Below are 27,179 nucleotides of genomic sequence, written 5' to 3' on the forward strand. Positions count from 1 at the left end.
AAGATCTGCACAAACATGTTCTGAAAAGTGATTTTTGCATTAATTTGACAGTTCATAGTCTCTTTGTCAATTCTCCTGGACATGTTTAAAATGTGAACTTTGAACAGAATCCTATTATTACAACTTAAATCACAACACTAATCACAATCTCAGTGCTTGCTAATAGATACTTTTCCTAAAGTATAAAGTATGTAAGGAAAGAAATATGCAAAGAAATCTAAAAAATGTATCACATTTATAACTGTATTATGTAAGAAACATCTGAAAGATACGATGCATGTATGAAAAAAGGAGAATTCCTAAACCATATTATTTCAATTTGTGAGTAAACCCCTAGAACCCGCTGTATTACAACAAAAATCTACATTTTATTCAATCATTTTAGCTGCCTCCCATCTCTATGAAATAATATTGGCCTATAGATTACTGTGATAACACACGATTAAGCCTAAAATCGCGTTTTAGTCCTGTCATATTTCTTGTAAGCAGCAGTGAGTGTAAACACTGGTATGCAGCGGTTGTGTAAAAAGAGGAGGGAGTGGGCGTGTCCCAGTGACACGTGACTCCTCCTCTGTTCAACGTGCCTGAGCTGCGCCTGGCTCCGCTTCGTCCGATCGCCTTTTTTCTGCGCTTTATTCTCTCTTTTACCTCTACAAACAATAGAAACTACTGAACTCGGCCACGATGAAGGAAAAAAGCTGGCCTAGGATCTTTGTCATAATTCTGTGCGCGGTGGTTTACGCATTTGTAATCCTAGTCAACGCTTTGGCTGGAGCGGGCAAACGTAAGTCTTAATCTATTTTATTTGGATTTAGAAATGATCGTACACAGATATAGGCGGTTTTGTAACTTTTTACTCACGTGTGTAACTTTCCGTGCGACGTACTTGCTAAATCTTCGCTTTTACCTGTTGTTATAAAACTATTGGGTGACTCCCAGTTTATTTGGGCGAGTCGTTTTGTAACCACATTTGTCACACGTGTGGTTATGACACAAAAACAGGCAGGAGAAGGAGGAACTCCACATCAATTTACATGATCCAAGTTTAGCCTTCCACCCATAGACTAAACTGGTGTAACCATGGAAACATAGCAGTCCACGTTCCCGATTATGTTGCGCTAAATTATACCACGTGTTCATGTTGAAACGAACATGTCGTGTAACTAAACTAAATATACACTTTTATTGTCACTCTTTATTTTATTTAGTCAAAGTTTGCCTTTTTTTTATGGAAACAAACATGCGAAATATGGACTAGTAACAGTGTGGTTACCAAGGCAACAAACATCAGGGTCATTCCAGGCGCGTTCTCGTGGCACTGGATTTATAAATCTTTTTTTTTTTTTTTTTTTTTTTTTCGGTTTGTGATACTAATAAGTTATGAATATTTGAACTATGTAATGTTTGACTACGACTACTACATTGCACAAAGTATATTTCAACCTAACATGGTTGAAATAGATGACAAAATGCATGTTAACTAATAAAATCGTAATAATTAATTTTGAAATAGAAAAAAAAATAATACTGTTCTAAACACTGCACAAAGTTATTGAGAGTTATAGAGTTGTATGTTATTGCCTTGTTGAAAATATTATGGCATTGATCGTAGTTACAATAATGCATTTTTGAGCTATACAAATTCCAAGCAACATGTGGCTATATGCTAACATCTCCATGGAGACAAGGAAGTGGCAGATCCCCCATCAGTAAAAAATAAAATAATAATGATTAATTAATGCATCTTCAACCAAACCATTATTTTCTTTTTTACACTGTAGGTAAATACGATATACATGATTTTTTTAATTTATTTTAATTTTTTTTTTTTTTACTGTCTTAAAACTTGAAAATAGAACTTTTAAACAGTTTGCAGTGGCCCATAGTTTTTCAGTTTACCTTATGCAGTCTGAGCATCCAAATTATTCACCGCAATGAGTTTAATAGCACTTTTCACAACTTTCAGAGACCAGAGCAGAATTTTGCCATCACATTTTACTCATTATTGAACAGTAAAATGCTTCCTATAATTCCATGTAGACAGTGCACAGTGGACATATTGTGACCTCAAGAGCTGCTTATGCAATATATCTGCAGTGTTTCCCATAGATTTTGTTAAGACTATGGTAGTACAATTTGTTTTATTTAGAATCATTTCATTTCATTCAATTTGTGTAGTCTATGATAATACAATGAGAAACAAAGTCAAATTTTGTTGTGCCAACATATAGTTCATGTTATTTTGGCCTATGAGGTTCTTTAATGAAGCCCGAATACTATCAGTGAAGAATAATTTTCATAAATAGTGTTGTTTTTGGTTATAAAGAAGAATTAGAAAAAAAATGTTAGATTTGTTTTTGACTTTATAGTCCATTTCCTTTTGACTACTCCCAACATAAACTGTACTGATGCAGGAGGCAGGACAATGGGCTATGCTTCTGCCAGCTCTATAAACACACCATTTCCCATGAAGCACTACGATCTGCAGAGACTAATAAGTACATGAGAGCGAGAGGAATCGGAGCAAATGAGAAGATACTGAGCCTACACCCACATCTGGGTGACTCACAAAGGAAGAAAGGCAAGCAGGAAGATTTGAGCTGGAAAGGCAGCAAAAAGATTACCGTTTACTTGACACTTTTGCCAGTTTTTATGTAATTTAGGTTCATACCTTTTTTTCTAAAGTTTGTGTAAAAAAAACAACACAATTATCTCATCACAAATAAAACATATTGTAAAATGTGATTAGTGAGAGCTATATTGTTAATACTTCTGTCAAAGCCCATAATCCAGCACTGTAGATTCTAATGGATTCAAGGAACTGTATGTAGCCTGTGTGTTGCCAGTGCCTTAACCTACAGATATAGGACACATAGAAGGTTTTCTCATATTCAGTATATGGATGCAGATATTGGGGTTTAGGTACTGATGATTCAGAGCGAGTCCTTTTAGGTTTAAACCAACTGTATATCAGCATTGAACGTGGCAACCCAAATAAGAGACTCATGTGAGGCTCATTTTGCTTTTTGATTGGATATTTGTTATGCAATCCAAAACATCAAATTATAACATAAACAACTTGCCCATGATGACCAGTGTTTTTCAGTAAGAGCTATATTTTAATTTGAACATGTTTACTTTGTATCACGGAACACATCTAGGAACAGTTAGGTCATGGTTATGGAATTTAAAAGAAAACTCTTACATACAGTTTCTTTAAAATAGCAATGAGCAATATGCAGTAGGTTTTGCTTTAGTCATGATTATGGTTAAAACACTCCTTTTCCTCTGGTTTCCTCTGGCTGTGTGTTGTGCTACTTGTCTTTTATCTTTGTCTAACTTGGGCTTAAATGTAAGAACCTGGTCATGTGCGGTGGTCATGTAAGGTCAAGACACCACCCAATGACAAAAAAACATAAATACATAATATTACAATACAATGATTAGTACATTTATTCAGAAAGCTACAGCCAGGACCAGAACTGCTCACTTTAGTGTGTTACGTCAGGCATCTTGATATTGAATGATCCATTTGAAATAATTATGAATTAATAATATATAATATTTTTCTCCCTCCCCACAGTGTTCTTCCACCACTCAACAGGGAATGTGTCTGGCAACTATGAGACAGAAATCACTCCAGCCGGCTGGACCTTCTCCATCTGGGGCGTCATCTACACATGGCTCACCCTCATCGTCATCTACAACAGTCTCTATGTGTTCAGAGGGTCAGAGCACGCCACCACACCTACAACAGGGCTGCACTATATGAGAACATAGTCTATATTTTAAAGTGAACAATCTATTCAGAGTGTTTTGACATTGTTGCACAGTTGGTCCCTTATCAAAAATATGTCCAGAGTTGCCTTTTTTATTGTAAATTTCAGAGCTAAACTACATTCCATTGCCCTCTGCTGGCAATTGAAAGGATTTGGACTTAAATTAATGGTACGATAGAATGTAGATTTAAAATTTTACAAACATGACCCATCTTTGTGCCCAGATATGAGGTAAACATGTTCAAATTAAGGATAGCTTTTACTGTAATGCTGATTTATATGAATGTAACGCATCGCGATTCTAAAATGTGACGATCTGCATTGTTCAGGAGCTATGATGCGCAATTAAATTAATTCAGATTATAAAACTTTATTTTATTTCTTTAACATTAGGCAGCACCATTAAAAATGCCACCTTTGCTTAAGCCTTACCTTTCACCGCTGCTGTTGTCATAAAAAATAACTACTAGAAAAGGCAAGTTTATTGTCAACGAGTCTCTCTCTCCTGCCCTTGTGTGTGGCCGTCTGCCCCCACTCCCCAAATTTTTTTTTTTTTTTGTACCTATCGTGGTGAATTGTGATCAATTGAATTGTGGGTACTGCATCGTAGATTGAAGCAAATTGTAAGATTTCTGAATTGTTACACTACTGATTTATTCTTAATTACTAAAACATTGGACATGATGGGAATGTTGTTTAATTTTGTTTCTCAAGATCATTTTCCAATTAGAAAGCAGAATGAGACTCAGATGAGTTTCTGATTTGGGTTGCCAGTTTCAATGTCGAAATCCACTTGATTTAAACCTAAAAAGACCTAAAAAAGATCTGAATCCTCATTACCTAAACCTCAGTACCCACAGCCAATCATTAATCAGTGCTAGTGCAGACTCTGCAGCTCAGTAAGTGAATTCTGGAGGTTCTGAGCTTTCACATGAGGCATGGACTGAGAATGAGAAAAGCTTGTGTCCTCTATCTGCAGGATAAGGCACAGGCAACCCAAATTCAGTTGTGATTGTGTTTTTCAAACCAGCAAGTGCACATACCCTGCCTTTAAACTGGACTGTTTGAAAATTTAAAATAGAATTCTCAATGAGGAAAAAAACACTGAAAAACTGCTCTTTGTCGTATGGAAGACCTTAGTTAGTCAGTGTGCTTTGATTTGGTTACCGTCATTAATTACACATGTACAATAAAATGCAGTTTAATCTAACCAGAAGTACAATGAAGTAAGTACTACTTTTGAAAAGATCAAATATGTGAACCTGACTCCCTCTCATCATACTTGGCATGTCTGTAGTGCAGACTTGGTCCTACCCATACCATCCAAAGACTCACATTTTTAAGACGTCTGTCTTGTATAAAGTGTCTCAACTCTGGAATGTGAGTGTGAAAGATGTACTGCAAAAATATCATCAGATTGTTTTAGGCAGAATAAAATTATAATGACAATTTTTTGCAATTATGACTCGCCGCTAAAGGCCCTACAAATGTTGCTATACAGTGCAGCCCTACTTTTGTATATTCTAATGTGTGTCATGGTTGGAGACTGATGTGCTATGTCTCTCTCTCTGAATAGCTCATGGGCCCAGTACCTCCTCCCCTATTCCTTCTATTTCTGCTGGTTCATCAACCTGCTGCTCAACATGATCTGGCTGGTGCTATGGGACAGAGAGTAAGTCACTACGTACCCAAACACACACACCCACACACACACACACACACCCACACACACATACACAAAATAGCCAAGGTCAAGATTTATTTATATATATAGTACTTAAAACAGACAGTACTCCCCCAAAGTGTTTAAAGGGGGGGTGATATGCAAAATTGATTCTTTCACTCTTTCTACCATGTTATAATGTTGTTCCCTTATCAAAAACATGCCTGAAGATGTTTTAGATGCCATACGTGCATGTTTGAGTATTTTGGCAATCTCTCGCTGGCCCTATTTGAACCCTCCTTACTGTAACTGTAAGATTCTATGTAGTGCTCATCCCACAAGCCTATGTCACCCATACTTCCACACAGCCATTTTTCATAATATAAAACATGATGCAAAATTGTACCCAATAACTTAACAAACCTGCGATGTGTAGTAGTTTCATTAGTGGGATGCACAATTGTGTTGTGATAGCGCTCTGAAGCGGGAGTGACTTGTGGAGAGGGGGGACTGTTATGTGTTAGTTAATACTCCATAGAAGTGTAATGCCTCGTCTTTAAGAGCCTGGTAATACCTGTATATTTGTTTGTGTCAGGGTGATGCTGGCTGGTCTGGTGGTCCTAATCTTCATCGCTCTGACAAACTACTGTGTGCTCTTCTTCTGCTGCTGGGCCACAGACTACTACGGACTGTGGCTCAAGACCTACTACCCCAGAGACCTCCGCTGCCTGCGCTGGATGGTACGTGGGTACCATCCATTATGGGTTTTAATCATGTTATTGATACAGTGCAGCTGATGTTATCAACATTCTCTGGAGGTGTGATGATAACTGGAAGCACTTCTCTGTCTGAAGCTCTATTCTTCAAGTTAGACTTTAATTTGAGCTTTTTTTTTACTTAAATTGAATTACAGCATTTGAGCTGATTTTGTGCTATTAAACAAGTGCCTCTAAAATAACATTATAGTCACAAGCATTAGCCAACATTTTTCGCTTAGTCACTTTCACTGTCTCACCTAAACAGGACCATGAATGTTTGTATTGATCACAGGCTCTTGAAAATGTGTTGTTTAAATCCATTAAAACTTATCAGTCTGTGAATTTAAAAACGTAGGAAAGCTTTATGGATTCCTACAAGATAATGTATACTAGTATATAAAAAAAACAACTAATGTTTATGTTTAGAAAGTTATGTTTATTACAAATACATTATTTTTTATAAAAAGTAAGTTATAAAATGTGAAATATGATGCATACTTATACAAAAGTAGTTCACAAAGCCAGAATAAGTCATAATATGTCCCCTTTAAAATAAAGTGACTAAAATAGACTTCTTCTCGTGTGTCTTCAGGTTCAGAATGGTTTTGCCGTGTACACCACATGGACCTCCATCGCGTCCCTCATAAACTTCGCTGTGGTCCTGCAGCTGTGGGGTGTGGCCCGGAGCACAGCTGCCACCGCCTCCCTCTGTATCCTCTTCGCTGAGATCGTCACCTGGTAAAGGCACACAGGGTTCACATATCTCATGGAAAATGTATGGGAAAATGCAACAAAATTTACTGAGAGGTCAGCTCTTTTGTCCCCACAGCCCATTTTTAGATAAAATTGAAGAAGTTGCATGTTTCTGTAGTAACCTTACCTGGCCAACCAGAACCACACATTTTGACAAAACTTTACAAAGATGTGTTTGTCTGGAACTGTCTCCTCGATTCCAGAGGCCGTGATTGACAGGCAGATTAACCAACCAGAGAAAAGCACGATCTGTTTGAGACAAAACAAACATAACGGCTTACTCATAAAAAAATGAAAAATAAAAAATAAAAATGCAGAGAGGACTAAGAAACAGCCAAACGTATTTATTCAGGTAAAAAAAGTTATATATTTTCTTCTGAGTGTTACAAGAATTTTCAAGAGGAGACAGGTGATACAAATTAGCAGCTGTGGTTGGAGGTTTTCTCGCTCTATGGTCCAGTTCCAGATCCTTCTGGATTAGAACAGAACGGAGAAGCGACTGGCTGCTCAGTCAAATTGTAACCATACTTGGGACACACATTCAATCAAATGTACTCATGGACTATAAAAAGCTTTACTGATATTTACTTGGTCAAAGTAAATTTAAAGACAGGGGATTTTATTGCTATGGGGTTTTAATTGTTAACACATAAGATATTTAGATTAACATGTTACCTTTTTATTGTTTTGAAAATACTATATTCGCCAAAAACTACGTATTAACAGGTTTTATAAGTTCCATTTTTGTTTTTGACACTCCCTTCCCTTTGCTCTCCCGAAAATTTGTATCGTGTTTTTATATATTTATGGAGAATTGTCATGTGGGAGCATGAGTGATGTAGACTTTTGGGCTGAGCATTGGACAGAGTCTTACAGCTAATCATAAGGAGGGTTCAAATAGGGCCCAGGAGAGATTGCAAAATTACTCAAACAGGGGCAAAATTGTCATTCATTAGATTAGATTAGCCTTTATTGTCTCCCTTGGGAGAAATTTGTCTTGGGACAAGGGAACTCATGCCACATATAGAAACATATAACATACAGCACACACACAGTGGACACATCAATTAATGCAGTTCATAAGAAAAAAAACAAAACAACCATTCAACATTTGATAATATTGCACCATTCCCATAATTAGCATATTTGCACATTCCCTGGGGCCTAAAAGTGTAAAAGTGAGTATTGCACATTCCCTGGGGCATGTTTAAGTGGGTGCAGGCTCTTACACATCCATAAATATACTCTTCACTTCACAGCAGTTTGGCTGTCTTGGTGATTGAAATGCTTTTGTGTTACCAGGTTCATTCTGGAGAACTGGGTACTGGACCGCTGGGTGCGCTACATCGTCATGGTGTACCCTGTGGTGATTGTGGCTCTGGTGGGAAACATCACCAGACACTACCACCCCGCCGACCCCACACCCAACTCCATCTTCATGGGTCAGTCTCACCTGTACTACGAAGTATCACACACCATTACACTCCACGTTTATTTTGCTTGATGCACCTAGTTACACGTTGTATCTAAAAGGACCTGTAGCAAGACTAGGCATAACTTAAGCTTTAGATATAACCATGACGGGACCAAGAACTAAGACTATTACCAGACTAAACCAGGTGTATATCTGAATAAAGACTAAACTAAACCTAGTTTAGGACTTTCAAATTTTGAAAACTGTGACAGAACCAGGTTGCAGTTGAAACTATTGAAAAGCTTGTCTGATCAATAACTATTTCAGGACTAAATCATTTCTTTTCTTGGACTAAACCAGGTCTAAACTTTTAATTATAATCTCAGTGGTGGTAAGATACTATTGTAGCTTTAGCTGCCCTGGGGCAGACTGATGGAAGCAAAGCAATCTACACCATTAGCTCCTCTGACCGCAACCAACACTCACACACATCGTATTAAACTGTATGTGGGTGAAGTGCCTTACCTAAGGACACAACGAGGACAAACTGGAGGACTAAACCAGAATTTTTAAGACTAAATCAGGTCTAAACTAGTTTCAACTGGTTTTATTAGTCAGAGTCATTATAACATGACAAGAGGATTTTTTTTGTAAAATATAGGACATTTAAAAAGAGATTTTTCTTGGACTACTTCAACACTAGGTCTAGGTCCAGTTTTAAATGTGTGTTTTTTTGTGCCTGCAGTTGCTCTGTTGGTGGTGGCGTGCGTGCTGTTCGTCTTCAGAGTGTGTAATGTGATCTGGAGGAACAAGTGGCGCCCCCTTCTGTCCCCTGGCTCTGCGCGCATCATGGTGTCTCCACTGGACGGAGGCAGTAACTTCAGAATGATGCGCTAATCAGGACATCACCCCTAGTGTGGCACAATATTTGATAATGCAATATTTCTTATGTTTAAATACAGTACACCCAGCAAGTTATTTTCTGATCCTGATCTGTTCCTGATCGGGTCTGATTTTTTTTTTATGTATTTGAGTAAAATGTGTCTTGCCCCAGTACAGATATATTATATAAACAGCTCTTGAGGAAAAAAAGCTGTGTACTGTCTGTACTTAATTATCAAGAGAATCAGGATGTATGCAGTTAGAATGTTGTTGTTAGCATTAGCGTGAGTGTTGTGAAAAACACTTAATAAACTCCTTGGCATGAATAATTACGATGCTCTGAATGCATAAGGCAGGTGACTTTGTACCACTACAAACTACTAAATTAACTAGTTCTGTTTTCATGTTTATTATCAGGTACAGTGCCTTTAAATTGAATGTGTCAAAAATCTAAACATGGGGTACTGTAAACATTTAAACATCAAATATTAGCTTAAACTTTGACCAATTACATTTGGTTCTAAATCAGGTACAGCACTTTTAATAAAAAATGTAGGTTTTACTGAGACTTTAGATCATGACTCAAACTTTTTAAGTGTTACATATTTTTATTTTAGCTTTGGTCAATCTCTGTACAATGGAAAACCTAAAGATAATAGATTTTTTTTCAGACACTAAACAACAATGCCAACATTCACAAGTGCCTCAAAGCAGGCTATATATTTTTGTTACACTTGACTCCTTACTTTTTCAGACATTTTTATAAAGACCTGTCCTGATTTGTCATGGCATTCCAATTTGTTTTGTAATTTAACTTTTGTTCTTTGTTCTTCTTTTGTTATGTGAGCCCCATTTTGTGAGAATACATTATATAGTATTATCTTTATTATTCATTTATATCTTAAAGGGGGGTATTAGGCTAAATACTTTTTTGTAGTTTTCTACCATGTCATAACATTGTTCCATCATCAAAGACATGCCTACAGAGGTTTTATATGTCATCCATGCATGTTTGAGTATTTTTGCGATCTCCTTATGGTAAGCTGTAAGATTCTGTCCAGTGCTCCGCCCACAAGGCTACGTTACCAATGCTCCCACATGACAATTCTCCATAAATATACAAAAACATGTTACAAAACTGTACACAGCAACTTGACATACCTGATGCAATGTGCAGTAAATGTCCCCTCTTTAAAGTCTGTTTTTTCACTGTTTTAGTGCACAAATACTGCTTGTACTATGAAAATAGAAGTTGAAGGATTCTTTTTTTTTTTAGAATAGAAATACTGTTTGTTGTGATGCTTTGTAAGGCATGTGGGTTACAGCATTTTACAAAACTTTAGCTAGCTATATACCCATGTCTTTATATACAGCGCTTGTTTACAGATAAATATTTTTTTGTTTACCTAAATGTCTTATTGAAGGATCTTTTATTTTGTGTACTACTAAATGCATTTTTACTATACAGCTATATCATTTGGAAATAATGCTTCCAATAGTTAAATGGAAGTAGAAATGGAAGTATTGGTCTCTGAAATGATGCTAGCTCCGTGTGCCACTAACATACCGTTGCTAATGTAATCTTATGGACACTACACATATATATGCTTTTGCTTTGTAGTTTTTATGTGTGTTCACTTTGTGCATATAAATAATAAATAAACATGGGAAATCGTGTTTTTGGTGAAGTTATTAAACTAATGTTGCAGATAGCACATGCACAGTAGCCCTGTCACCTAATGTACATAAGTCTGGGTTTCATAATAAGAATGGAGAAAATGAAAATTATGGACTAAGAAAAAAAAATACATTTGAGTTGGTGTATTGACATTTGAATAGCAGATACAAGTTCACATCAGCCTGTAGACCTGAAAGATTATAGCCAAAGGAACAAAATTTCCATGGAAACAAGTAGGAGGAGGTTCATGGAGATGCAAGCCTGCGCATCGTAAGGACACATGCTTTTCTGTTTTTCAGTGCAATAAAAAAAATAAAAAATATTATTTTTGTCTGTTTTATTCTTTAAATGATCAACACTGCTATTATTTCCCATAATAGTGTTATTATGCCTATTACTTTGCAATTTTTACACAAAAATAGACTCAAATAAAAGTTTGTCTTCTTTTTGGTTGTTTTTATTGCACTGAAAAACTCGGAGGGTCTCCTCCATTTTGTTTCCATGGAAATGCTTTTCCTTTGGCTATAATATTTCACAGTATGGGATGAAATGTATCTATCTCCATGGAGAATGTTCTAAAGTATGGTGTTAACAACTATTTCCATGGAATAATGCAGGTGACATGCCACCTCCAGAAAGTTGCATACTGTACCTTTAAATTACATCCTACAGTGGTACATGTACAAGAACAACAAATTATTTTATTTTGCCTATTTCATTATTTCAGTAATAATAAAGCCTTAAAAATATTTATGAACAAATAATAAAGCCTTACTAACATACACAAGATGTCGGGCCTTAAGAACGGCGGAGTTTATTGAAACGAAGCTCTGATTTCTATTGGCTGTCAGGAGGAAGAACGCTGTCAATCACCTCTAAGACTCTGTAGCCCCGCCTCCAGACTCTCGAGCGTCAAACAGCCACGCGCGACTCCTCGGTCATACTTCAGGGTGTGCGCGAGACTCTGCTGCGGCTTCTGCTGGACAGCGGCACGGTAAGAGAGAAAAAAAAAAATGCACTTTACACTTTATACATCTTGAAATAGTTGCTGACATATCATGGGAGAATTTGCAAAACGTAAAAACATAAATGTATTTTCCTACTGCGTGCATATAATTACATTGAGCAAACCACGTGTTATTTGAAAAAAATAGCACGTGAAAAAATGAAGTAAATTGCCAAGATAGCAGATCATGCTATTAGTTAGTTTAGTTTCCGTGCTGTGGAGTGTTTTGAAGTGAGATGGTCCGTGTGGGTGTTGTCTGTGGAGCCCTGGGTGGTGGGATAATGCCTTAAGTCTGCCTAAGCTTCAGTTTCTCTGCTAGTATCTCCCATAGGCTCCATGTCTTAAACACACGTAGGAAGTAGGTCTATAAGGTTCAGTTACAATTAGGGCTGCAAAATGTACAGCAATAACACCAAGGTTCTACAGCTGATGAAATTGGGCTGCAACAATTAATCGACTAATTGTGACTAGTTGAATATAAAAAAAAATAGGCGTAGTTGTTTTCTAAAATCGTTATATGGACTTTACTCTAAAACATATGCCAAAAGACCTCTTATAACAAGACTGTGACATTAAATCCAAATGTCAAAAAAGTAACATTTCTGATTTTGATCAATAATACATTACTGTATATGTAAATATGTAAATAGTCTCTATTCAGTCAGTATATTTCATCCTTTATTTGGTTGATAAGATGAGTTAAAATCATACTTGCAGCCTTATTACTTTCCTATGTCCTAAATTAGGCTTGATTTTATTGGAGCACAAAAAGTGAGCGCTCACTCTGATTCTGGAAGTAAATTTATTTATATTTCCAATAGACTTTTCAAAAAATTCAAATATTAAGAGTTCAAAGGCATCACAGAGGCTCACTAGCTGCTAATATCCATAATGCAGTTGTTTTTAGTCCAAAGAGCACATTTAAAACACAAGATTCTGCAAAATGTTTTATTAACTTAGTGGTTTCTAAAGTTTCGGAAACAGATTTTGAACCAAATTATATGTCTATAGTCATCGCATAGCTGACCTGAACAAGCTTTCAAACTTTTAATATTATTTTGTTTTGGAAAGTGTATGAGAAAAATTTATGAGAAATTTACATCTGGAGCCAGGGGGGGTGGGTGGTCACTCCTGAGCTCCTTTTTTTTATTAGTCAGTTAAAACTGGTAAATTATGGCATAGACATTTTAGTTTCAATATCAAAAAGTATATTAAAATATCGTAATAATAACGATATTGCATTACTTGATCCTTTAATCGCCTATTTTTGTCTTTTCCATTATCATGCAACCTTGGTTAAAATTACATTCAAATATAATTTTTCTGTGATATTTGGGCATGTATTGTGGGAATGTTACTTTTTAAAATGTGCTGAAAAGAACTGAGCAAATAAAAATAAAGCTCTAGTTTAGTGCTCATTAATTCTGCAGATATGATATGTTTCCTGTGGATCTCAGATAATAACAAAAAAAACATCAAGCTGCAAAAGATTTGGTAAAATAATAAGTGGAGTAACGTTACAAATAGAATAATACAGAATCTTCTTGAACAAATTTTGCATTATTATTTTCTGATATGTATACTTTTTCCACAGTTAAAGGGACCACACATTACTGTCATCATTAACTAGGTGTTCAGCCAGGGCTAAACCTATGAGCTAACAGTGAAGTGCAGGATAGCAGAGCTGCACAGATGGCTCTCGCGGGAGATTAGCGTAGCCACAGATTAGCTTCATTATCACACTGACCGCTTATACACATGACTGAATGTTCACTCAAAATGTCAATCACTAGTTGACGGTACTGTTTACGAGGCACTGGTGTTGTTCTAAATATTAGGCTGATAAATTACCTCTGCTAATTAACAGGCCAATTCACTGTAACAAGCAGCTCATTTTTAATTTTGTCTTTGTTTAGTTTGTTTTTATAGTTGAAAAATGGCTGTAAAATTTAACGCTACATTTTTCTTTTTTATGTAATCGTGTACAGTACAGTGCTGTGGGTGGGGATAGGGGGTAGGTGAAAACAGAAAGCCACAAACATAGCCACATTAATACATTGAAATACAACTCTGAGTAAGTTAAAGTGGAACAAAACACCTTAACCTAATGTCTAAGCCAAAAAAATGACTATGAACAGTAGACAATGCTATTAAAACACCATATGCACAGTTAAATATTAAAAAAGTCGATTTAGTGTCTAGTTAGTAAGTATATATAGTATTAGCATATAGCAGGACTGTCCAATCATTATTTATGGGGGGCGCATATTGAAACACGGACCATATGGAGGGACATAGACTGGTGGTGAATACTGTGAATTGTTTAAAAAAGTAGGTTTTATCTGAGGTTTTAAAGTGCCACCAAAACTTAATTCAGACTCAGAAATGTAATATCAGGTCTGCCTCGGAGCAAAATGGTTTGTTACTTCAGTTATAATGTAGACCATTTAAAACTAGCAGTAAAAAGTACTTCCCAGGATAATGTGGGCCAATTCAGCAGAAAATAATAGTAATATTTTTCAAGTGTACCTTTTACTTTTACCTAAGATTTTTTTTTTTTGCATCAGTACTTAATTGAATTATAACTGAATCCATTATTAGTCACAAATTTCCAGTGCTCTTTCCACCTCCAGTGTCTTAACAGCTTTATCATAATCATTTCCATTTTTGCTGCACCGGCTACTAAACCACGGCTAAAATTGTATGTTTTGTCGTCTGTGTTCCAGGTGGTTTTGCTGATGCTGTTGTCCCGTGGGCTTGTTGTCTGGAGCAGTTGGAGCAGAATAAGTGGGTTTGGACTGGTCTAAACATCAGAGCTGGAGCCCTTTCTCTTCTGACCCACAGCCCACACTCTGTACCAGGTCAGTGCTCCTCATGTATGTGCCACTGGGACAAAGCCACGCCATGTGATTTACAGCTCAAACAGCTCAAAGCCAAGCGTTCAACTCAATCACTAGTGTATAGATTGTGTTCACGTGACAACACAACAGTCTTGAATCTCTATAGTTTAAACTGAGCTGGAGGACAGTCACAATTCTGTGGTGGAAGTTGCTGTTTAACTGTCAGATTTGTTGACATTTGTTTATGGTTAATATCTCTATTTCTGGGTGTATCCATAATGAAACAAAAACTGTCACTTTTCCATCAGTATAAATAAACAAAAGTGACATTATTTTTTCAGAAAGAAGTGCCATTATTCAACCCCGTATATGTGATTGTTGTCAGCTGAAATAACTTTAAGACTTAAAATTAATGTGAGTTTGTGGAGCCAATTTGGTACACTTTATTATTAGGAAAGTGTGTCCTCTGCATTTGACCCATTCTTCAATGCCACTGGGGCAACCTGTCAGGAGCAGTAGGACCCATCTCCAGATCTTGAGCTAGTCTTGGTGCATGTTTTGGGTTCATGGGGGAAACCGAAGTGCCTGAAGGAAAACCACCCACACATGGGGAGAAAGATGCAAAATACACACAGACGACCCGGAGTGTGGAGGGGATATGTGTGATGGGTGTGTGGGGGGTGCTGTTGTATTTAGATGTGGGTCAGGAGCCGGCGCTGGGGGCCACTCTCACTGCTGCTATTTCCAGGTCACCAACTGCAGAGAGAGACCAGACCAGAGACCAGACTAGAGACCCCACCAAGACTGGACTAAGGACGACCCCCAGACTCAAGAGGACTTTCACATGATTTAAAACTATATAACCTGGACTAAAGTCTACACCATTCATTCTAGGCAGCACATTCTCCAGGCTTACATGTCAGAAAAGAAAAACCTGACGTAAACACAGGGCATGTATCCCCATCAAAATACATAGAAAGCATCTGTTGTTGTATTTGTGCAACTGCCACCAGCACAACCTATTGCTGGAGCAGTAATGTATTAATTGAATGGGCCCAGGTTCAGAAAGACTGTCAGATTGTGCTTAGAAATTTTCTTTTGAAATCCTGGCTTTTGCTGTGGTCAGCTTGCACAGACAGTAAATAGAAGCCTATTCAACTAGTTATTTTCACTGCAAACCTGTTACAAGTGGCTAAACGGCTTTCCCGTTGACAAACACAGACCCAGCGGCGCACATTGACGTCCTGCTGGAGCTGCCGGTGTGGTCGTCCTCGTGGTGACACTCAGCTGTGGTTTCACAGGTTTACACATGGAAACGTTGACCCATGCAGGGTGTTGAGGGTCTAACCTGAATGTATTGTAGAATATAACTTTGCAAACCAACACTCATTTGATGGTTCAAAGGTAAACTGCCATTGACATCAAACACATCCAGGAGCATTAGCATTTAAGAGAAGACTAAAATATGGACTACTAAACTGACAGGTTTACAGTAAACACCACAATAAAGCAGCATGGAGAAGGAATATTTTATTGATTGAAAATTATAGCTAAATAAGACTGCCTTTGCAATGCACAATTTCTATCTATTTGTCTTAAAGGTGCTGTACCGCTGTTCACATTTTTACTTCCTTAAAAATGTGAACAGAACTACAGTTCATTTTAAATGGTTTCTTCACTTACTTTTATGTATTCTGAGTATCCTAATTCTTCACCATGATGAGTTTATAAGCACTTTTTACAACTACACACCAGAGCAGAGTTTTGCAATCACAGTAACGCTAACAGCTAGCAAGCTAACACACACTTCCTGGTTATCAGACTATAAAATGCTTTATACTTAGATGCAAACTGCAAACAGCGGACATATGTTGACCTCATGAGCTGATTATAAAATGTTTTTGTACTGACTCAAATACATGGAAAAAAATCTCCAAGCTCCAAACCAGTACACCACTGACAGAGTGAACACAGAGATGATCAGGACAGGGCTGACCCACTGACACAGTCATGTGATCTGAGAGGAAGTAACACACTCCATATTACATGTACAGAGACAGAGACAGGTCCACAGACAGCAGCTGCTCCTGTCAGTGAGAGACAGGTGCAAATCATTATAGCTTTATTTACCCTCTTTATTTAGTGTGGAACTTTTAGATGGTCGTTAAAAATGCCACTGTTAATATGACCCAGGTGACCCAGAACACTTCAGTCACCAAGAATAGACCTGGACTAAATCTGGTCTACACCAGGATTCAATCAGGACTAAAACAGGTCTTGGTATCTAGGTTGAAGGATTTTTCTTACAAGGTTTCCAGGTTTTCACTTCACACATCGCATCAAAATCATAAATCATAAGCGCACCAAATGCATTTAAAACATTTAAAATGAACTAGTTCTGTTTTTCATATTTTGAGGATCATAACAATCAAATACAGCACCTTCAAATGTACAACTAAACCCAAAACATGCACCAGAGGTAAAATCGCCCAGCTAAAGCAGCCCTGACCAGATGGGGCCCACAGGTTGCCCCAGCAGCATTGAAGGATGGGTCAAATGCAGAAGACAAATTTCCCTATGGAGACAAAAATCTAATCCAACCAAATTAAAAGCTAAGTAATGTATTTCAAAAACGGATTCTAATCTTTTTTAATTAAATTTTTTTTTCTCTGTTGGTCTCTAGGACGCCATGGAGGAGGCGGAGCTGCTGAAGGAGCGTCTCCAGGCCATCACTGTGAGTTTACACACATGTGCCGTTTGTCCCACTATGGGAAAATTCCAGTGTTGCAACGCAAATTTCAAGAAGAGCAGGAGAATTGAAATATGTAATCACAAATCTAGACAATAATAACTGTTAAAAATAGTTAAATCTATCTCTAATCTAAGTAGAATATTAGAAATACTTTGAATAAAGTTAAGATGCACAAATGTATGTCTGTAGTGTACTCATTAAGTTCTTGGTCGACTAAAGACATGTCCTACCGATCTATTAGTCGACTAAAAAGGGATGTGGCAAAAGCTACGTATCTCTAGGTATCTAACCCAAACTGCACTTACAAGGCGACACCTACAGTCATATATATATATATATATATATATATATATATATATATATATATATATATATATATATATATATATATATATATATATATATATATATATATATATATGGTATATATATTATATGCATATGTATATATATATATGTGTGTGTATATATATATGTATATATATATATATATATGTGTGTATATATATATGTATATATATATATATGTGTGTATATGTATGTATGTATGTATATATATATATGTGTGTATATGTATGTATGTATGTATGTATATAAAAAGAAAGATTAAACTTGTGAATCATGAGTTTAAAGAGTTTTTTATTGTTTTGTTTTTTAACTCTATGGGATTTTAACTGCAGAATAACGTATAACATATATAGATCACCATGTTACCTTTTATTGTTTTGATAAATGCTATGTTTTCCACCGAAAACAAAGTATTAACATGTTTTATAAGTTTCACTTTTGTTTTTGACGCACTGAATCTCCCCTCCCTTTGCACTCCGTGCTAAGCCACTCCCCCTTCAAAGCGATATCACAACACAAACCGTATCTGTCCTGCTAATAAATCTAATGCACATCGCGTCAGGTTTGTCAAGTTGTTGTGTATTGTTTGGTATTCTATTTTTTGTATATTTATGGAGAATTGTTGTGTGGGAGCATGGGTGACACAGACTTGTGGGCTGAGCATTGCACAGAATCTTAAGGCCAACCATAAGAAGGGTTCAGACAAAAAAGCGAAAAAATAAATAAATAAATAAATAAATAAATAAATAAATAAATATATATATATATATATATATATATATATATATATATATATATATATATATACACACACACACCAAATGTTGCACTAACTCACTCACAAACTTCTCGTTTCTGCTGTTGTCTCATATAAATCCTAATATTAATTTTGATTGACTACGACATCATTGACCAATTGATGGACTAAAGGCCTACAGCTGGGCCTGTCATGATAATTACTGTATCGACTTAGCATTCGACATAGGAAAGCTGGAACAGTATATTTTTGGGGCCAATATTTATCATGTGTACATTTTCTTCACCCTACTGGGAATTTTTTGGTTATTTTTTTGACTATACAATAAGATTTAAGCCATAAAAAGGTTGAATAAATAACTTCTATGACTCATTACAGATGCAAACTAATCACCAGTGTTTCATTCAGCTATGTATTTATTGCAGCTCATATTTTTTTTCAATATTGTACATTTAGGTAGGATTAAAAACAGCTTTATGTTTGTTTCCCTTTTTTCACTAATTGGAGAAGGAAAAATCAGAGCTGTGCTGTCTATATTTCTCATTGATCATGAGCAGTTTGAAGTCTAAATTGTGTGATCAAGTGCCACTATGTACTCCTTTGATTTTAGGAAAGTGACTGTATTCTGAATCCCACCAAATTAATAAGTAACTATACTCAGTTACTCAAATGACTGTTCTGAATACATATTCTTGGTACATAAATTCAGTTACTTCCCAACACTGGTTACAGCAGTGCACAGGATTATATGATACAATTGGGTACAGACTGTGTTAATAGTGTTAATAGTCTGTGTGTGGTTGTGTTGTAGGAGAAGCACCGTATTCAGGAGGTGATCCGGCACAAGAAACAGGAGCTGGACCAAGAGAAGCTCAAACTTAAACATTTGAAGGTGACCACTCATTAGTTTGAAGATCCTGCACCTGATTTTTTCCCTTGTATTTGAGCAAAATATGTCTTACCCCAGTACAGATGTATCGTATAAGCAGCTCTTGAGGTGAAATATGTCCAGTGTGTGCTGTCTGCATCTAATTATTAAGCGTTTTATTGTCCAAAAATTAGGGAGTGCACATTTGCATGCTAGTTGTTGTTAGCATTAGCGTGATAGCATAGCTCTATGGAATAGGCCCGATGCGCAATTCCGATTCCTGTACCATAATAAAAAAACATTCTTTATTTCGACAATAGAATCTGATTATCAACATTAAATCATAGTACTTTCTTTTATATTACCATGTGGCCTTACATCTCTAGGTTCATAGTGGTCCATGGGCGTATACTAGTCTATGTGTCTTATACTTGTTCTGATACAGCTCAAGATCATTCTAAAGTTATTCAGGAAAGGTTTCTTTCTGTCCTGTGAATGTGACTTTTTAGTATCGATACCTGTTCAAATGAGTATCTAGTTTCATTGCGAGTTTTTCACATTTTTAAGACAGTAAATATCAAGTACAGTGCCGTTATACTGAGCCATTATAACGAGAAAATCAAATTTAAATCAGAAGGTCTAAACAGGGACTAACAAGATCTGAACCAAAAATAAACCTGATGAACACAAGGATTTAACCAAGTCTAAGCAATGTATTTATATTGATTGTCCCTTTTTGTGTTACCTTTAGAAAAAGTCTCTGAGGGAGCAGTGGCTGTTGGACTCCACTTCCCACAATGCACCTGGCTCCGCCTCCTCAGAGCAACAGACCCGCTCCCTCCTGCTCAGCATCTACAGGTAAGACCTCTGAGAATGTGCTGACCTCCAGGCACCTGCTGCTGTCACCTCTCACTTGTTTGACCTCTGACCTTTGACCTGACAGGATTGAGAAGGAGATCGAGGCCCTGGAGAGAGAGGAGGCCATCGTGTCCAAGAACGAGAGCTTCATCCTGGAGCGGCTCAGAGCCGTGGAGAAGAGCACGCAGGACATCATCAAGGTAGGCAAAACCTGTGATTGACTAAATAAAAGATTGATGCATTTAATGTCAGTCTGTACCCCAGGTGGATGTTACGTAGGTCCTTTACATATTTATATGCAAATTGAGTTTATATCAAAATATTTCAAGGAACCATATGTAAGATTTTGATTTTAAACTCCATAAACATGACATGTGTCCCCAGATATGAGATAAACACTTTCAAACCAAATATAGCTTTTTCTGATAATATTTCTAATGGTGACTTATTTATAATTACTAAAAAAAAAATTGGACATGATGACCAAGTCGTTTATAATTTGGTGTTTTGGTTCTCAAGACAGTGATCCAATCAGAAAGTAGAATAAGCCTCATATGAGTCTCTCATTTGGGTTGCCAGTTTCAACACTGAAATCCAGTTGGGTGATGTTCACTACCTAAACCTCAGCACCTGCAGCCAATCATTAATCAGTGCTAGTGCAGCCTCTGCAGCTCAGTGAGTGAATTCTAGAGGTTCTGAGCTTTCACATGAGGCCTGTCCATATACTGAGAATGAGAAAGACATGTATATGTCCTCTGTCTGCAGGTTAAGTCACTGGCAACCCAGGATCAGTTGTGATTGTAGTACCTTTCTTAAAACAGTAAGAACACAGGCTACATATATTAGAGTAAATACCTTTGACCAGTTTTACTTTTTGCATTGCTTTTAGAGAGGATGAGCATTCCAGAGTGAGGAAAGAGTTCTTGCAGGTGAATTATTATGATGAACTGTATTGTGCCTCATGTGTATTTTCTCTTGTGCTGCAGGAGGCCCATGACAGCTTTGTCCCTGGTAAGTCCCACGTCCTCTTTTAACCTGGTCCAACTGAAGAATCATTAACCCTCTAACCCTGTCCCTCTGTGTCCCCCTCCTCAAGAGCCCCAACCTGTTGCCGCAGCAACCCCACATTTCCCACAATCCCTCACTCTGACAACAAATGACCCAGTTCATCTAGAGGCGCCCCCAAGAAAGAGTAGGGTTTACTTTGTTTTAGAGAGTGGAAGTGCTTTTAAAATACAAATGGCAACTGAACTAACTTAAATGTGTGTGTTGTGTGTTTTGTGTTAGCTCTGTTTGCCATGCAGATAAACGTGAACAAGAACATGCGCACAGGAGAGAGCACGGTGCTGTCCACCTCCTGCCTTCCCCCCGAGGACCTGCAGAGTCACCCCGGGTTCAAGGTGTATGACGATGGGCGAAAGTGTGTGTATGCCCTGCACACTCTGGAGGTAACGCAAGAGGACACACATAACATAGATCAGATGTACTTTTACTGACGGGTACAGGCAGTGAGTAGCAGTATTTGAAAAGGAGTTTACTCAAGTAGAAGTAAAAAGTAGTAATGCAAAAAATTAGTCAAGAAAGAGAAAAATGCAGCTTTCTTTACTTAGTAATTTACTTGCATCTGTCTAAAAGAGACATATTATGTAAATGGTCTTATTGCATGTTATACTCATGTTCCCCATGTAAGTTTTCTAGTGGTAGGTCCACAATCTTATTGTCTCTATCTGGAATGTATCACAGTATGGCATTAAACTCATCTATCTCCATGGAGAGGAGATGGTGCCATCAGGTCAAGTCAGATCTGTAGGGGTGCCTGACCATAAGAATGCATGTTTTTCAAGGGATCTTAGAGCAGTAAAACACCTAAAATTGAATAAACATTTACTTCTAATATGACTACGCAAATATAACCACTTTTCTGTTTGTGTCAGGACTCAGGCCAGAGCGGCGTGTCAGAGCTGTCAGCCTCAGAGGTGGAACAGCTGCTCAAGAGCGCCACCATGCACCGACAGAGGAACCTGCACCACAATGGACACACCTCCTACTGCCACCAACCCCACCGCCTGTACACCGGCCGGCTCTCCCCCAGAGACTGCACACACCTGGGGGAGGAGGAGGATTGCTTGAGGGCCCCTAACCACCACCGCACTGGTCACAAACACAACCAGAGGAACGGGAGGGAGATCCAGAGAGGAACCAGCTTCAGACTGCCCCAAAACAATAACCACTGCCCTTCACACCAGCTGCGCAGACACCAGAGCTTTCATAGCAACGGGCACAGCTCATACCAAAACAACCACGCTAATCACGCTAATCACGCTAACCATGCTAACGGCTTCACCCCAAACCGAGCCAATCGCTGTCCCTCTCCGCGGTCACATGACCAGGAAGTAGTGTCGGCCCATCAGCTCAGCTACACCCCGGCCAATGACATCCCTCTGAGCGATTACATTAGCGTGGATGAGGAAGAGGAGCTGCTCTGCTGTAGGCTGCCGCCATCATCTCAAAGAGCAAGCCCCACCCCCTCGCCCATATTTGGAGAGGACACGAACTACACCATCCTCAACGCAATGGAGACTGGCGAGCCAATCACGGCAGTTTTTATGGGATTCCAGCCAGCAGCAGACGACAGTGGGCAGGGCCAGGAATTTGAGGGAGCATTGAAGGCGGAGCTAGTGATAATAGATGATGATTACGGGAAGGAGACGGCGGAGACCAAGCAGGAGATGATGAATGGGAGCATGGGTGGGGTTAAAGAGAGACGGGCCAGGAGGCGAGTGGGACCAGGTATGAGGAAGCTGCAGGAGAAGCACTGCTGCACGGTGTCGTAGGCTCACGTGGTTAGACTTTGAGTGTGAGTGTGCATGAGACTAACAGCATGCTCACTGAAACCTCCATATGGACCCTCAACAAACTTTTAAAGAGGGGTATTTTTTTTATTTTTTTTTACCATGTTATAATGCTGTTCCCTTATCAAAAACATCCCTGAAGAGGTTTTATATGTCATCCATGTATATTAGTATTTAAGCAATCTATCCTGGGCTCCAAGACTGTGTGCATTGCTCAGTCCACCTACGTCACACATGCTCCCACTCCCACATGACAATTTCCCATAAATATATAAAATCACAATACAAAACTGTACACAGCAACTTGACAAACCTCATATGATTTGCAGTAATTTCATTAGTGGGATGCACACTAATCATCTAAATATGTTATATCTTAGCAGTTAATAACCCCTCTTTAAGAATTAAAGCTGTGGAACATTCTAGACAAAGCAGGTACCGGATACTCCTCCACCATTATACTAACTGTATGTAAGATTTTGATGTATATCCCCAGATATGAGGTAAACATGTTCAACTCAGATGTAGCTTTTACTGATAACAATTGTAATGCCGATTTATTATGTTACAAAAACATCGGATATGGTGTTCCATTTATTTATGTTAGAATTTGGTGTTTTGCTTCTCAACACAATTAGCCAATCAGAAAGCAGGTTCTTGTTTGTGTCCCCTATCTGCAGGTTAAGGCACTGAAAAACCAACCACTACACCAAAGTTACCTTCAAAACATATTTTAAAATATTTTTTTCTTTGTAGCTCGCTTTACTCAGACTGGCAGCTAGGTGTGACTGGACCATTGAGCATATGAGATACAAATATGTAACCAGGAGTTGAAAGATTACTGAAAATGTGTACTTGAGTAAAAGCACAGTTACATGGCTAATAATGTACTCGATTACAACAAATACTGCTTCCAAAATTGTACTTAAGTAAAAGTGAAAAGTACGCATGAAAAAGAATACTCTGGAGTATTAGTTACTAGTTACTTTTTAATCCCATTTTAGGTCACGTTTTTATCAAAAACTTGAGCAAACAAGGTGTAAAACTTTGTTAAACTGCAATCTGCATAATGTTTGAGCTCAGGCCAATCAGAGCAGGCGATGCTGTTACGTGTGGTATAGAACGACACAGTGACATCCATGTAACTTCTGTGATTTAAAATCTAACTAATCACAATTACATGGGTGGAATTATACTAAAGAACAAGTGCAGGTTTTAAAATCTAGTCAAAAAGTACAATTACCCCAACAATCTACTCAATTGCAGTAACGAGTATTGGTAATTAGTAACTTTCCATCTCTGTATGTAACTCACTGTGTCAGTTGATTGGCAGTGCACTGGTTTGTAGGCTTTTCTGCCCAAACCACCTAAACATCATGCTGGCTTGTTTAACTACAGTATTTCCTTTATACTAGTCTACAGTACCTTTCCTGTACCTCCCTCTACTGGAGAAAGCTTGAAACAACACACTTATATTCATGAGCCTACTCCTCAGTAATGACTAAGAGACGGTGGAATAATAAAGAACTGAGGGTCATAAATGACAAATCAAATTGAAAAAAATAAAATAAATAAAACATAATGTAAGATGTAAGAAACATAAGAGTAAAAATGTTTTAAGTATTACTCAAGTATGTTATCATATTACTATAATTTCATTACATTGATCCAATAAAATTCAAAATGTATAAATCTCACTGAGAAAATTTATTTAAAAAGTAAGTCAGCATCAATTCTTTGTATATCAGATGTAAATATGTAATTAATTTATGTAATAAGACCCTCATAATCCAATATGTTTTATTTTTCAACATTTACCCATTTCCCTTCTGTTCTGGAGTGCCCTTTACTGGACTCATTATGTAAATACTAGTTGAATCATGTTCATGTTTGACTTGGACTACTTTTGATACTGGTTTTGTACAATGTTTAACCCGTGTCCTGTGTAACGCATGGTTAATGTTACTGATGAGACAGTAATAAAGTGTGATGGACGCAAACAGCACGAGCACTTCACTGCCTCTTGGAAATGTCACCCTTCATGTTGGGCTGCTTCAAAGTGTCAGGTCTGTTTAATTATACCATATGACAAACAACATTACAACTAATATTTTTCATGGGAGCACAATAAGGAGTTAAAGGGGCTGTCCTTGGTTTTCACTGTCTTAAAAATGTGAAAAACAAGAACTAATTCATTTTAAATGGTTATTTCTCACTTACCTTATACATCCCGAGCATCAATCAATCAATTATTCAAGCACATTTCACAATCACAAAGACCATCGCGGATTATTTTGAGCTTATATAAAATATCTGTACTGGGGTAAGACACCTTTTGCTCAAATACATTGGAAAAAGTCAAATAGAGGACTTTTAAGATGACAGATTTGACTTAATTATTTGTTATCTTTCATGCCATTTAAGAGACACCAACATAATAAATTAGTACAGATTTGAATTATCTTATAATTACTTTCTTTGCTGACAAATTTATTCATTTTGTCCATTTCTGTTAGATACACCATTTTGAGGACTTCTCTATTCAAAGGACAGATGATATATGCAGTTTTATATCATCTGTTCAAGTTGCTAATTGCTATGGTAACGGTGCAAATTTTCATCATTTTGGACCAATGCATAGTGAGCATTTTTGAATAATCTATACAAAAAAATATATATGTATGTTGAGAGGGTTTAGCAAGAAAATACCTCGTGAGTCCCCTTAAACAATAGGCCTAAGTTGCATATGTCCAGAGGTTTATCTTTACTGACCGTGACCAGTGTAATTGAAGTGGACACAAGCCAGGTCTCATTCATCTCATTTATTACACTGCTCCCCTCTAAGCACATGTTACAGTGCTGTTATTTAATATACAGCGTGACAAACTAAATTATAGAGCTAGTGTTTACATACGGTGTTCTTTTTTTTTTTCTTTTTTTTTTTTTTTCATGACTGCTTTAAACTGCCTTAAAGCCATAGTATGCGATTTTTTATTCATAAAATATGCTAAAATAAAAGCCTGTGTTTTCATTTTGGTTGTGTTTATTGCACTGAAAAATTGGTATCCTTATTGTGAGTGGGCTTGCATTTCCACAAACCTGACTCTTATTTGCCCAGGAGGAGGCCTACAGCTTGTTTCCATGAAAATGTGGTTCTTTGGGCTGTAGGGTGGTTAAATGTGATGTGTCACTTTCAGGTCCAAGGTTGCCCAACAATTTCCTTTTTTCGTTCTTCTTCTTCTTCTTTTTTTTTTTTTTTTTTTTTTTTTTTACAACTGTTAAAAATTATTGCAGTCATTTAATGCTACCGAGGTTATAAGTATGACGGGAAGTGTGCGAGGTTGAACCAAAAAAATGTGATAGTTTTTGTGCTGATGGCAGTTAGTGAGATACACACACTGGTAATCCCAGAAATAATGCTAGATTATGGTTTATTATTTACATATTTGATACAATTTGAAGTTATACATGTGTTTCTAAAAGGTAATTGTCTCTTGTTGACCTGGAAATGACTTCACTTCCCAAACAAAACAACAATCTTCCCCAGCATGATGAAAAATTATCTCCATGGAGAATGTTCCGAAGTATGGTTTTAACGTTCTATTTCCATGGAATTTTGCAGGTGACAGGCCACCTCCAGAAAGTTACATACTGTACCTTTAACTATGCAACTAACCAAAAATACCAGTTCATATTTATAGCTTTGTGCTTGCTGCTTTACTCTCACAACGCCACTAAAATACTAAAATCACCCAGATATTTAGAAAAAAAATGTGAGATTATTTTTTCTTGCTGAGGATAAAACCAAATTTTTATTTTTGCATAACTGATAAAGATTGTGATTTGTGTGCATAGGTCGTGACGAGGAGTAGACCTGTGTCCCTGCTGCTGCCTGTGAGGACTCTTCAGTAGCAGGTCGAAGGACGTGTGTGAGGACTGTGGCTTCACAGTAGTGCTGCTTTATCTATATA

General features: G+C 37.3%; 2 protein-coding genes across 2 annotated transcripts; both read left to right on the plus strand.

Moving 5' to 3' along the window:
- The first annotated feature begins 554 nt into the window (after positions 1-554).
- LOC117385623 (uncharacterized) lies at positions 555-10,926 on the plus strand. Its single transcript, XM_033982919.2, has 7 exons — positions 555-784; positions 3,584-3,728; positions 5,356-5,451; positions 6,038-6,182; positions 6,793-6,938; positions 8,256-8,395; positions 9,113-10,926. Exons 1-7 carry the CDS (start codon positions 685-687, stop codon positions 9,262-9,264), a joined length of 924 nt encoding a protein of 307 aa, XP_033838810.1. The 5' UTR covers positions 555-684; the 3' UTR covers positions 9,265-10,926.
- Positions 10,927-11,884: 958 nt separating this feature from the next.
- On the plus strand, positions 11,885-27,110 carry palmda (palmdelphin a). The gene is made up of 11 exons (XM_055228484.1): positions 11,885-11,921; positions 14,660-14,794; positions 17,457-17,507; positions 19,442-19,522; positions 20,250-20,356; positions 20,442-20,556; positions 21,343-21,367; positions 21,453-21,548; positions 21,644-21,804; positions 22,291-23,146; positions 27,064-27,110. The coding sequence occupies exons 3-11, from the start codon at positions 17,463-17,465 to the stop codon at positions 27,078-27,080; spliced, it is 1,503 nt and encodes a 500-aa protein (XP_055084459.1). The 5' UTR covers positions 11,885-11,921; positions 14,660-14,794; positions 17,457-17,462; the 3' UTR covers positions 27,081-27,110.
- Positions 27,111-27,179: the final 69 nt, after the last annotated feature.

Source organism: Periophthalmus magnuspinnatus, chromosome 17, assembly GCF_009829125.3.
Source record: "Periophthalmus magnuspinnatus isolate fPerMag1 chromosome 17, fPerMag1.2.pri, whole genome shotgun sequence".
NCBI lineage: Eukaryota > Metazoa > Chordata > Actinopteri > Gobiiformes > Gobiidae > Periophthalmus > Periophthalmus magnuspinnatus.

Bases quoted from the DNA above. Each gene is read 5' to 3' on its own strand.
- LOC117385623 (XM_033982919.2), top strand. From the start codon at position 685: ATGAAGGAAAAAAGCTGGCCTAGGATCTTTGTCATAATTCTGTGCGCG. The intron at 5,452-6,037 runs GTAAGTCACTAC...TGTTTGTGTCAG, and splicing joins CTGGTGCTATGGGACAGAGA to GGTGATGCTGGCTGGTCTGG. The intron at 8,396-9,112 runs GTCAGTCTCACC...TTGTGCCTGCAG, and splicing joins ACCCAACTCCATCTTCATGG to TTGCTCTGTTGGTGGTGGCG.
- palmda (XM_055228484.1), top strand. From the start codon at position 17,463: ATGGAGGAGGCGGAGCTGCTGAAGGAGCGTCTCCAGGCCATCACT. The intron at 21,549-21,643 runs GTAGGGTTTACT...GTTTTGTGTTAG, and splicing joins AGAGGCGCCCCCAAGAAAGA to CTCTGTTTGCCATGCAGATA. The intron at 21,805-22,290 runs GTAACGCAAGAG...TGTTTGTGTCAG, and splicing joins ATGCCCTGCACACTCTGGAG to GACTCAGGCCAGAGCGGCGT.